Source organism: Anolis carolinensis, chromosome 3 (assembly GCF_035594765.1).
Source record: "Anolis carolinensis isolate JA03-04 chromosome 3, rAnoCar3.1.pri, whole genome shotgun sequence".
Taxonomy (NCBI): domain Eukaryota; kingdom Metazoa; phylum Chordata; class Lepidosauria; order Squamata; family Dactyloidae; genus Anolis; species Anolis carolinensis.
Genome location: NC_085843.1, coordinates 2,511,624 through 2,524,123, shown reverse-complemented (window position 1 = coordinate 2,524,123; position 12,500 = coordinate 2,511,624). Strand labels below are relative to the sequence as shown.

The following is a 12,500-nucleotide window of genomic DNA, read 5'->3' as shown; positions in this document are numbered from 1 at the left end:
GCTGGCCGCCATCCAGGACGGGCACCTGGTGCGAGTCCAGCAGCTCCTGCAGGTGACTGACGGGGTGCTCCGCCAGCTGGACGAGGCCGAGGACCGGTCGTGGCGAGAGGCCCTCAACTTGGCCATCCGGACGGGCGGCGAGGAGATGACCAGGACCCTCCTACGCATGGTCAAGTTCAATTTCCGCCAGGTAGGAGATGCTCACCAGTGGGAGCCCGGAGGAGTTTCCTTCTCTGGAGCATTTTAAGCAGAGGCTGGATGGCTATCTGTCAGGAGGGCTTGAATGTTGTCTTCCTTCCTGGCAGAAGGGGGTTGGACTGGGTGGTTGTTGGGAGTCCCAGTTCTAGTCGTCCATCTGTCTGTCAATCTATCTATCCCTCCATCCATCCATCTATCATCTCTATCATCTATCCTTCCATTCCATCTATCAACTGACTATTTCTCTGGATTGCCTTTGGGGGTCCCTTCCAGCTCTAGGGATCTGTCTATCTATCTGTCCGTCTATCCATCCAACCATCTATCTACCCACAGAAGCTGGATGGCCATGTGTCAGGAAGGCTTAAACTGTGTGATCTTTCCTGGCAGAAGGGGTTGGACTGTATGGCCTTTGGGAGTCCCTTCCAACTCTAACATCCTCTATCTGCCCATCTATCTATCCATCCAACCATCCTTTCTTCCATCTACCAGTCTATCTATCTATCCATCTATCTCCCCACAGAGGCTGGATGGCCATGTGTTGGGAGGACGTGGGTTGTGTCTTCCTTCCTGACAAAAGGGGGTTGAACTGGATGGCCTTTGGGGGTCCCTTCCAACTCTAGGGATCTATCCAACCATCTACCCACAAAGGTTGGGTGGCCATCTGTCGGGAAGGCTCGGATTGTGTCTTCCTTGATGGCAGAAAGGGTTGGATGTTATGGCCTTCAGGAGTCCCTTCCAGCTCTAAGATTCTATCTATTTATCTGTCCATCCATCCATCCATCCATCCATCCATCCATCCATCTATCCATCCATCTATCCATCCATCCATCCATCTATCCATCGATCCCTCTATATCTATCCATCAATCCACCCATCCAACTATCTATCTATCTATCTATCTATCTATCTATCTATCTATCTATCTATCCATCCATCCATCCATCAATCCACCCATCCAACTATCTATCTATCTATCTATCTATCTATCTATCTATCTATCTATCTATCTATCTATCTATCCATCCATCCATCCATCCATCCATCCATCCATCCATCCATCCACCCATCCATCTAACCACAAAGGTTGGGGGGCCATGTGTCAGGAAGGCTTGCATTGTGTCTTCCTTCCTGGGAGAAGGGGCTTGGACTGGATGACCTTTGGGGACCCACGACCCTCCCTCCGCCTCTAGGTCCATGAGGCCCTGCTGGTGGCGGTGGACACCAACCAGCCGGCGGTGGTGAAGCTGCTGCTGGACCGTCTGGACCAGGAGAAGAGCCTGAAGGTGGACACCAAGTCCTTCTCGCTGGCCTTCTTCGACAACGCCATCGACGACTCCCGCTTCGCCCCCGGCGTGACCCCGCTGACCCTGGCCTGCGAGAAGGACCTCTACGGGATCGTGGTCACGCTGCTGGGCAAGGGCCATGCCATCGCGCCGCCCCACAAGGTCTCCTGCGCCTGCCTGGAGTGCTCCAACGGGCGCAAGTTCGACCTGCTCAAGTTCTCCTTGTCGCGCATCAACACCTACAAGGGCATTGCCAGCCGGGCCCACCTCTCCGTGGCCAGCGAGGACGCCATGCTGACCGCCTTCAAGCTCAGCCGGGAGCTCAAGCGCCTCTCCAAGAAGGAGCCCGAGTTCAAGGTCTCGCCCGCTCTCCCTGTGGTTCTCTTCATGGGCGCTTGGACACCCAGCATGGGCCAACCTCGGCCTTCCCTCCATGTGCTCGATGGAAAGGATAGGTAGATGGTTGAATGGATAGATAGATAGATAGATAGATAGATAGATAGATAGATAGATAGATAGATAGATGAAGTTAAGAAGGAAGGCAAAGGCTCAGACCCAGAGACGGGTTAAATAATAGAGATGGGTGAATGGATGGATTGGTAGATGAATAGACAGATGGATAAATGGATAGATGGAAAGATAGATGGATGGATGGGTGGGTGGATGGATGGACAGACAAACAGATAGACCTACAGACAGACAGATAGACGAACGGACAGACAGACAGACAGACAAATGAAGTTAAGAAGGAAAGCAAAGGCTTAGGTCCAGAGTGGTGAATGAATGGATTTATAGATAAATAGGCAGATGGATTGATGGATAGAAGGCCAGATAGATGGTTGAATGGATGGACGGACAAATAGAGAGACAGACAGACAGACAGACAGATGGATAGATGGACAGACAGACAGATAGATGAAGTTCAGAAGGCAAAGACTCAGGTACAAAGACTGGTTAAGTGATAGAGATTGATGAATTGATGGACTGGTAGACAAATAGGTGGATGAATAGATGCATAGGAAATAAAGATGGTTGGTTGGGTGGATAGATGGATGGATGGATGGATGGATGGATGAATAGATATAGATAGATAGATAGATAGATAGATAGATAGATAGATAGATAGATAGATGAAGTTAAGAAGGAAGGCAAAGGCTCAGATCCAGAGACTGGTTAAGTAACAGAGATGGGTGAATGGTAGATGAATAGGCAGATGGATAGATGGATAGAAGGAAAGATAGATGGGTGGGTGGGTGGGTGGACGGACAGACAGACAGACAAACAGATAGACCTACAGACAGACAGACAGACAGACAGATAAATGAAGTTAAGAAGGAAGACAAAGGCTTAGGTCCAGAGTAGAGAATGAATGGATTTGTAGATAAATAGGCAGATGGATTGATGGATAGAAGGAAAGATAGATGAATGGATGGATGGATGGATGGATGGATGGACAAACAGATAGATGAATTTAAGAAGGAAGGCAAAGACTCAGGTCCAAAGACTAGTTAAGTGATAGAAACTGATGAATTGATGGATGGGTAGACGAATAGGTGGATGGATAGATGGACAGAAGGAAATAAAGATGGTTGGATGGATGGATGGATGGATAGATAGATAGATGAAGTTAAAAAGGAATGCAAAGGCTTGGGTCCAAAGATTGGACAGACAGACAGACTGTCCATCTGTCCATCCATCTGTTCAGCCATCCATCTATCCCTCTGTCCATCCGTCTGGCTGTCCGTCCCTAAGGCTTCATCCCCTGGTTGCCTCTACACTGCGGAATGGATGCAGAAACTTCATCCCTTCCACAGTGAAATAGGGGCACCCAGTGGACGAAGCCTTAGGGCTAGTTTGACCCCTGAAGGAAGTCTTGCCCTCACCGCCTTTTCCTTCCTTCCTTCCTTCCTTCCTTCCTTCCTTCCTTCCTTCCTTCCTTCCTTCCTTCCTTCCTTCCTTCCTTCCTTCCTTCCTTCCAGCCGGAGTACCTGGCGCTGGAGCAGCTCTGCCAGGAGTTTGCCTTTGAGCTGCTGGGCATGTGCCGCAACCAGAGCGAAGTGACCGCTGTGCTGAACGACGACAACGGCGTGGGGGAGGCCGAGGAAGAGGAGGGGGGCGCCCTGGATGACCAGGCCTTCGAGGAGGGCATCCCCAACCTGGCCCGGCTACGGCTGGCCGTCAACTACAACCAGAAACGGGTGAGCGGTTTTTGGGGGGGGGCATGCATAGATAGATCCCTATACAGTTGGAAAGGACCCCCAAAGGCCATCCAGTCCAACCCCCCTTCTGCCAGGAAGGAAGGAACACTCCAAGCCTTCCCAACAGATGGCCTCCCAGCCTCTGTAGGTAAATAGATGGGTAGATAGCTGGATGGATAAGTAGATTGATGAGAAAGTGGAACATGATAGCTAGCTAGATAGATAGATAGATGACCACCCACCTTCTGTTTAAAAACCTCCAAAGAATGAGACTCCATTGGACTCCCAGGTGGTCCATATTCCACAACATTTCAAAGGACCCCCAAAAGCCATCCCTAGCAGCGTCCAACTTTATTTCTATCATTTCCACCCCGCCCTTCTCAACCGAGGGGACTCAGGGTGGCTTACAGACTGGCAATTTATGCCAGTACAATAAAATAAACATTAAAACAGTTAAAACAATTATAATATACAATATGCAAAATTTGTATACAAAATTTTGAGCCCCGGTGGCGAAGTGCGTTAAAGCGCTGAGCTGCTGAACTTGCAGACCGAAAGGTCCCAGGTTCAAACCCCGGGAGCGGCTTGAGCACCCGCTGTTAGCTCCAGCTCCTGCCAACCTAGCAGTTCGAAAACATGCAAATGTGAGTAGATCAATAGGTACTGCTTCGGCAGGAAGGTAATGGCGCTCCATGCAGTCATGCCAGTGGCCACATGACCTTGGAGGTGTCTACGGACAACGCCGGCTCTTCGGTTTAGAAATGGAGATGAGCACCAACCCCCAGAGTTGGACACGACTGGGCCTTTACCTTTTATACAAAATTTAAAATAGTGCAAAGTGCTTATGCCATTTGTCTGCCAGACCTCGTAGAAAAACCTTTATTCCAGACCAAGTTGAAGCCAGTATTTATTTATTTATTTATTTATTTATTTATTTATTTATAGTATTTATATTCCGCCCTTCTTTCTCACCCCGAAGGGGACTCAGGGCGGATTACAATAAACACATATATGGCAAACATTCAATGCCAACAGACAAACAACATTCAGTTTTAGACAGAAACAGAGGCATTTTTAACGTCTTTTCCAGCTTCACGATTCCGGCCACAGGGGGAGCTGTTGCTTCACCGTCCATTGGTGGCTGTTCTTCCTCATTCTTTTCCTCGTGTACATTAGTTAAATTAGCCTTTTATGGTCGGAGGCTTAACCTGACCCGGGCTTCGAATTCATGAGCTCTCGGTCAGTAGTGATTTATAGCAGCTGGTTACTAGCCAGCTGCGCCACAACCCGGCCCCCAGTAAAGACTTATTCTTTAAACGCTTGTGCGCATAGCCAGGTCTTCAGTTTCTCTCTGAACCCCAGAAGGGATGGAGCCTTCGGCAGTGTTGCCGCATCGAAACAGGTGGCTTCAAACTTCAGGAAAGGAGATTCCACCTGAACATTAGGAAGAACTTCACTATGAGAAGAGCTGTTCAGCAGTGGAACTCTCTGCCCCAGGGTGTGGAGGTGGCTTTGAAACAGAGGCTGGCTGGCCATCTGTTGGGGGTGCTTTGAATGTGATTTCCTGCTTCTTAGCAGAATGGGGTTGGACTGGATGGCCCACCAGGTCTCTTCCAACTCTAGGATTCCATGATTCTAGATGGGCCTTTGGTCCGGCTGAACTAGGTGGGCCTTTAGGGCCGGGCTGTGGCGCAGCTGGCTAGTAACCAGCTGCTATAAATCACTACCGACCGAGAGGTCATGAGTTCAAAGCCCGGGTCGGGTTAAGCCTCCGACCATTAAAAAAAAAAATAGCCTCGGCTTGCTGTTGACCTAGCAGCCCCGAAAGACAGTTGCATCTATCAAGTAGGGAAAATTTAAGGTACGCTTTATGCGGGAGGCTAATTTAACTAATCTACAACACCATAAAACTGCTCACGAGGAAAAGAAGAGGAAGAACAGCCACCAATGGACGGTGAAGCAACAGCTCCCCCTGTGGCCGGAACCGTGAAACTGGAAAGATGTTAAAAATGCCTCTGTTTCTGTCTAAAACTAAATGTTGTTTGTCTGTTGGCATTGAATGTTTGCCATATATGTGTTCATTGTAATCCGCCCTGAGTCCCCTTCGGGGTGAGAAAGAAGGGCGGAATATAAATACTGTAAATAAATGAATAAATAAATAAACTATGTCTCTCCTGTGTCTCCCAGTTCGTGGCCCACCCCATCTGCCAGCAGGTCCTCTCCTCCATCTGGTGTGGGAGTCTTCCCAGCTGGAGGGGCAGCAACAGCCTCTGGAAGGTCTTTGTCTCCTGCTCCATCTTCCTGACCATGCCCTTCCTCTGCCTGGTCTACTGGTTCGCCCCCAAGTCCAAGGTGAGTGGACCACGTGGCCAAAGGTCTGTCTCTAATTCTGGGCAAAGCCACTCAAGAGAAAGACCGACTCTAAGCTGGAAGGTGTCCAGAGGAGGGAGTTCAAATCGTAGGAAAAGGGATCCCACCTAAACATGAGGAAGAACTTTCTCGTTGTAAGAGCTGTTGAGTCCAATGGGATCTCCTTCTGCATGAGGTCTCCTCCAACTCTATGATTCTATGATTCTATGATCCCTCTCCTTCCAGGTGGGCAAAATGCTGAAGATCCCGGTGATCAAGTTCCTGCTTCACTCGGCTTCCTACGTCTGGTTCCTGGTCTTCCTTCTGGCGGAGTCTCTGGTCCTGGAGCAGAACCACGGGGCCTTTTCGGGACGCAACCAGAGCCTCCTGGAGACCTCCCTCCACATGATTTGGGTGGCAGGTGGGCCTTCACCTCCATGGCTTCGTTCTATCAAAAGCACAAAGTGTTTCCATGCTCAGAAGTCAGTCTCAGGTTCGAGCAGAGGAACCTCAGATGGACACAACTTGAACCATCCACTTTGATGGTGCTTTTCCTGCATGGCAGAATAAAGGGGGTTGGACTAGATGGCCCATGGGGTCACTTTCAACTCAATGATTCTATGAAATGACCACAACTGTAATGTCAGTAAACCCAAAAAATTATAAAAATAATATTTATTTTAATTTCGACTTCAGCTTTTAATTATATTACATTATGTAACAAAATTTGAAAAAAATGTTATGTTCCAGGTTTGAAAGTGTTATTTCCTGTTTAATGGTGCGATCCTAACTTTGAAAGTAGTTGTTCCACTCCAGAAACTGTTGGCCCCATTTTAGGAGGCAACCCCTGGCAGTGAGACCAGGCAGAAGCCTGTTGGCAGAAACCCAGGCAAGTGATCCGCCTGAGCTTTCCCGTTTTGAGTGAGTCCCTGCTATGGCAAGCATACAGATTAGGACCAATTGAAATTAGCCAGCAAGCAAGGAGAAAAGGTGATTTTCAGCCAAGGAAGATTTATTATTTGCAGATAAGATTCTAGCTAGTGATTCATTCACAAAGTAGATAGCATCCAGAATACAGTTTCACAGCCTTTTTTATACATAGGGTGCAGCCAAGCCTCTAATTCTGACCAGTCACAGAGAGGGGCTTGGCTCACTGGCCAGCATGGGCTGGGACAAGGGATGATTAAGCGTCGATGAATGAGGTTCCTTTTATTGATAACAAAGTGATTGAGGGCATCTCTGGTTCTACCCAAGAAGGCTATTGTTCCATGGGATGGACATGAACTGGCCCATTGAAGGGGCTGATCTGGCGGTCCCAGATCCCAGAGAAACAAAACATCATATTCTGACATAATCATGCAAAATGACAGAGGTCGGGTTTTGGCTGTAGACATTCAGATTCCTTCCAATGCGAGCAGTCCCGTTCATCAAAGGCGCGGGGGGGTGAATTGCTCTTTCTCCTTCTTTCTTTCTCATTCAGTCCCCTTCAACACCATAGATGACCCTTGGGGCCCCTTCCTCTCATTCCAGTCCTTATATCCCCCACTAAAGTTTTGTTCCAAGGACCACTATTACAAGTGACCCCTAAGGATCATCTAGTCTGACCTGCAGTGGGTCAGACTAGATGACCCTTGGAGTCCCTTCCTCTTATTACAGTCCTTATATCCCACACAAAGGCTTTGTTCCAAGGGCCACCACTGAAAGGGACCCCCAAGGGTCATCTAGTCTGACCTGCAGTGGCTCAGACTAGATGACCCTTGGGGTCCCTTCCTCTCATTCCAGTCCTTATATCCCTCACTAAAGTTTTGTTCCAAGGACCACCATTGCAAGGGTCCCGCAAGGATCATCTAGTCTGACCTGCAGTGGCTCAGACTAGATGACCCTTGGGGTCCCTTCCTCTCATTCCAGTCCTTATATCCCTCACTAAAGTTTTGTTCCAAGGACCACCATTGCAAGGGTCCCGCAAGGATCATCTAGTCTGACCTGCAGTGGGTCAGACTAGATGAGCCTTGGGGTCCCTTCCTCTCATTCCAGTCCTTATATCCCCCACAAAGGCTTTGCTCCAAGGGCCACCCCTGAAAGGGGTCCCCAAGGGTCATCTAGTCTGACCTGCAGTGGGTCAGACTAGATGACCCTTGGGGTCCCTTCCTCTCATTCCAGTCCTTATATCCCACACAAAGGCTTTGTTCCAAGGGCCACCACTGAAAGGGACCCCCAAGGGTCATCTAGTCTGACTCACAGTGGGTCAGACTAGATGACCCACTAGATGACACTATAGATCAGACTAGATGCCCCTTGGGGGTCCCTTCCAACCTTTCAAGTACAAGGTAAACAAGATTTGGAAAGAGATCCAATGGGAGCAAAGAGGCCCAGGTGGCCAAGCGGTGATGTCCAGAGCTGACCCTGGCTTGCCCTTTGCCTGCCCTTCCAGGCTTCTTCTGGTTCGAGTGCAAGGAGGTGTGGATCGAGGGCCTGCGCAGCTACCTGCTGGACTGGTGGAACTTCCTGGACGTGGTCATCCTCAGCATGTACCTGGCCTCCTTCGTGCTCCGGGTCCTGATCTTCCTCAAGGGACGGGTCTCCTGCCAAGACGGCGGCGCTTCCTCCCAGGAGTGCCATTACTACACCCAGGCCGGTGAGACCCTTCGGGAACAACACCAAACCCTTGCCATAGGAATCATTATCCAAAAGGTGTTGGGGTGTCCTTCTTTTATCAAATGGCCCCAAAATACTGCAAGCAAGGCAATCGTTCAATACGTTTATTTGATCAAAACACCCTGCTGGGTGGACAGAGGAAAGTGCCACACAAAACTGAGATACAGCTCAGTTTTATTGGCAAAACCCTGAGCATGTGCACATGCTATTTTCTCCCATAGCCTTTGGGCTTCCTTCTAATTCTAGGATTCTCTGATCACTTAAAAAGGGCTGGGTGGCCATGTTAATGTGGAATTTGTGTATTGATAGTGTTTAAATGCAATTTGTGCCATGCTTGTATTGCAACTGATTGCATCATCCAGAATGTACCATAGTGTGGAAAGAGTTAATGCCAAGAAGCTATGATGACCTTGATGTGTGGCTGGAACTAGAGAGTATCCAGACACAAGTGTTTGTGCATACCGATTGCGTCAGTTCAGTTGAGTTCTGTCTGCCTAGAGTTCGAGTCAAATTCTGTTGGAGAACAGAACAGTCCTGTGTTCGTCTGTCGTCTGCAAGTCTGTTTGTGTTGATTTGTAAATAGTTTTACCAATGTCTCTGAGTGTCTCTTCGTTCTGCGCTCCACTGCTTCCATCCAACTACTACTGCGCTGCAAATACTTTGACAGGCCATCTGTCAGGAGGAATCAGAATGTCTCTTCCTGCCTGGTGGAAAGGAATTGGACTGGATGGCCTTTAGAGGTCCCTTCCAACTCTAGGATTCTCTGATTATATAAAAGGAGGCAGGATGGCTGCCTATCGGGAGGGCTCAGATGGTGTCTCATTTAATGGCAGACGGGGGCTGGACTGGATGGCCTTTAGGGGTCTCTTCCAGCTCTAAGACTGTGTGTGTGTGTATGTATTGCAGTGCGTGGGGAGTGGCGGGCGGAAGACCCCCAGTTCCTGGCAGAGGTGCTCTTTGCGGTGACCAGCATGCTGAGCTTCACCCGCCTGGCCTACATCCTGCCGGCCCACGAGACCCTGGGCACCCTCCAGATCTCCATCGGGAAGATGATCGACGACATGATCCGGTATCCCTGCCCTGTTATTGTGGTTGCTCTTGAGTAAATTGTCATTAAGCTTCCATGTCCATTGTCTGTCTTGTCATTTTAGTTTCATTGAAATAGGGGCATGGTCTGACACCGTCCTTGGAGGGATCTCAGAGCTTAACAGTTGTATAGTAAGGCCTTTTATTGTCCAGATCATGTCAATTCTCGATGGTGAATTGTGCCTATATGATAGAAATTGTGGGAGTTGAAGTCCAAAACACCTGGGGGAAGGGCCGAAGTTGGCCCATGCCTGGCCTATAAGATCTAAATGATTTTCAATCTTTCAAAAACTTTGAAAAGTAATGCCTCCACCTTCATAACTCCTCAACTGATGGCAATCCTGGTCTGCGGCAGGTCCTGGCTTGTTCAGGAGACTCTCCTCTACAGTTAGTTCCATTTGGCAGGAAGCCTTAGCATTGAACGGTTGTGTTGTTAAAGTGCAAAGTATGGAACCCTGCGCAGATGGGGAAGCCTTAGCATTGAACGGTTGTGTTGTTAAAATGCGAAGTATGGAACCCTGCGGAGACGGGGAAGCCTTAGCCTTGAACGGTTGTGTTGTTAAAGTGCGAAGTATGGAACCTTGCGCAGACGGGCAAGCCTTAGCATTGAATGGTTGTGTTGTTAAAGTGCAAAGTATGGAACCCTGCGCAGATGGGGAAGCCTTAGCATTGAACGGTTGTGTTGTTAAAGTTTAAAGTATGGAACCCTGCGCAGACAGGGAAGCCTTATCATTGAGCGGTTGTGTTGTTAAAGTGCGAAGTATGGAACCTTGCGCAGACGGGCAAGCCTTAGCATTGAATGGTTGTCTTGTTAAAGTGCAAAGTATGGAACCCTGCGCAGACGGGGAAGCCTTTGCATTGAACGGTTGTCTTGTTAAAGTGCAAAGTATGGAACTCTGCGCAGACGGAGAAGCCTTAGCATTGAAAGGTTGTGTTGTTAAAATGCGAAGTATGGAACCTTGCGCAGACGGGGAAGCCTTAGCCTTGAACGGTTGTGTTGTTAAAGGGCAAAGTATGGAACCCTGCGCAGATGGGGAAGCCTTATCATTGAGCGGTTGTGTTGTTAAAGTGCGAAGTATGGAACCTTGCGCAGACGGGCAAGCCTTACCATTGAATGGTTGTGTTGTTAAAGTGCAAAGTAGGGAACCCTGCACAGATGGGGAAGCCATTCAACACAACCGTTCAATGCTAAGGCTTCCCGCCAAATGGAACTAACTGTAGAGGAGAGTCTACTGAACAAGCCAGGACCTGTCGCAGACCAGGACTGCCATCTGTTGAGGAGTTACCAAGGTGGAGGCATTACTTTTCATTCAACCTCATAATTACAAATAACACTATCTAGCACGATTTTTGTTCCTGGGTAACAAATGCCATTTCCTAATTGGTTCTATCATAAAGAGATGAGAAAAGTTTATTACATTTTGCACTAGTTTTTCAATGGATTTCTCATCATTGAGTTTCAACCAATTCAACAAAGTTTGTGGTAACCACAAAAACGAAGTTTCTGGAGTAGAACAACTTTCAAAGTAAAGACCTCACAATCAAACAGGAAACTACACTTTCAAACCAGGAACAGATCATTTTTCAAATTTTGTTACATAGCGTAGTAAATTCTTCATGATCAAGTAATTCCTTCCAGTGGAAGCTGGGAAGTAACTTTTGCCAAATAATGAATTCCTCACGATCAAGTAATCTGCCTAACAAAACGATGTTCCTTGCAAAACCTGTTACAATGCTTTGCACGCCTGTCTGGAGCCGTGCAAACCTGGCACACTCCAGTGCCATGCGAAGTGTCCTTCTCCTCTTCTCTCTTCCAGGTTCATGTTCATCATGATGATCATCCTGACGGCCTTTTTGTGCGGGATGAACAACATCTATGTTCACTACCAGGAGTCCAAGCGGCTGGGAAGGTGGGTTGTCCACCTAGGGTCAGTCATGGCTTTCTTTGAGGTTCCTCATTGCCTTACTCTGAGGCTGAGAGAGTGTGACTCTCTAGGGTTCATCCAATGGGTTTCTGTCAAGTGCGGGACAACACTTGATGGGTGTGAGGCGGATATATTGAGACACTTACAGCCGTCTGTCTCAATTATCCCCTCCATTCAGCCTAGTAGCACAAACAAATAAGACTGCATATCTGTCTGCCTATCCCAGCAGTAATTAGTCTTTATTTACAGATATGTACACAAATAGCAGCCGGAGCTGCTCGGACACATGTTGCTCTAACAGCAAGATTAATGGTGACTACAAGAACTCTTATCAGTAAAGAATGGCACCTCCCAAATTCCATTCTCTGTGACATATTTTCTTCTGCAAAAGCAGAAGTCACATTCCTTTTCCCTCTAGGCAGTAAATCATTGCTCTATGCAATTAACTACTTCTGTACTGGATCGCTTACTGAAGCAAACACACACTTACATTGAAACAATGAGTTAAACATTTCGCTATATCAACCATTCCCTTGACAGTTTCTATGGTTGAGTGTGGACTCAAACCCAGGCCCTAGCCCATCACTCCAATTATACCTCCTCCTTTAGAAATCTTTCAATGTGGGAGGCTGGATGGCCATCTGTCAGGAGGGATTGGATTGTGACTTCCTGCCTGGCAGAAGGGGGCTGGACTAAATGACCATTGGGATTCCCTTCCGTCTCAAATTCAGACTTCCTTTACGTTTCTGCAGCTTCAACGAGACCTTCCAGTTCCTCTTCTGGACGATGCTGGGCATGGAGGAGCA

At 48.2% G+C, this 12,500-nt stretch overlaps 1 protein-coding gene across 1 annotated transcript in view; it reads left to right on the top strand.

Moving 5' to 3' along the window:
• Nucleotides 1-12,500, top strand: part of LOC100555312 (short transient receptor potential channel 2-like) — a 25,215-nt gene that overhangs the window by 2,831 nt on the left and 9,884 nt on the right. Inside the window, exons 2-10 of the mRNA XM_062974338.1 lie at nt 1-190; nt 1,389-1,838; nt 3,461-3,679; nt 5,867-6,031; nt 6,275-6,449; nt 8,460-8,663; nt 9,590-9,752; nt 11,587-11,679; nt 12,447-12,500. The exon at nt 1-190 is cut by the window's left edge and continues 50 nt beyond it; the exon at nt 12,447-12,500 is cut by the window's right edge and continues 139 nt beyond it. Coding sequence (XP_062830408.1) covers nt 1-190; nt 1,389-1,838; nt 3,461-3,679; nt 5,867-6,031; nt 6,275-6,449; nt 8,460-8,663; nt 9,590-9,752; nt 11,587-11,679; nt 12,447-12,500 — 1,713 coding nt within the window. The remainder of the gene's footprint in view (nt 191-1,388; nt 1,839-3,460; nt 3,680-5,866; nt 6,032-6,274; nt 6,450-8,459; nt 8,664-9,589; nt 9,753-11,586; nt 11,680-12,446) is intronic.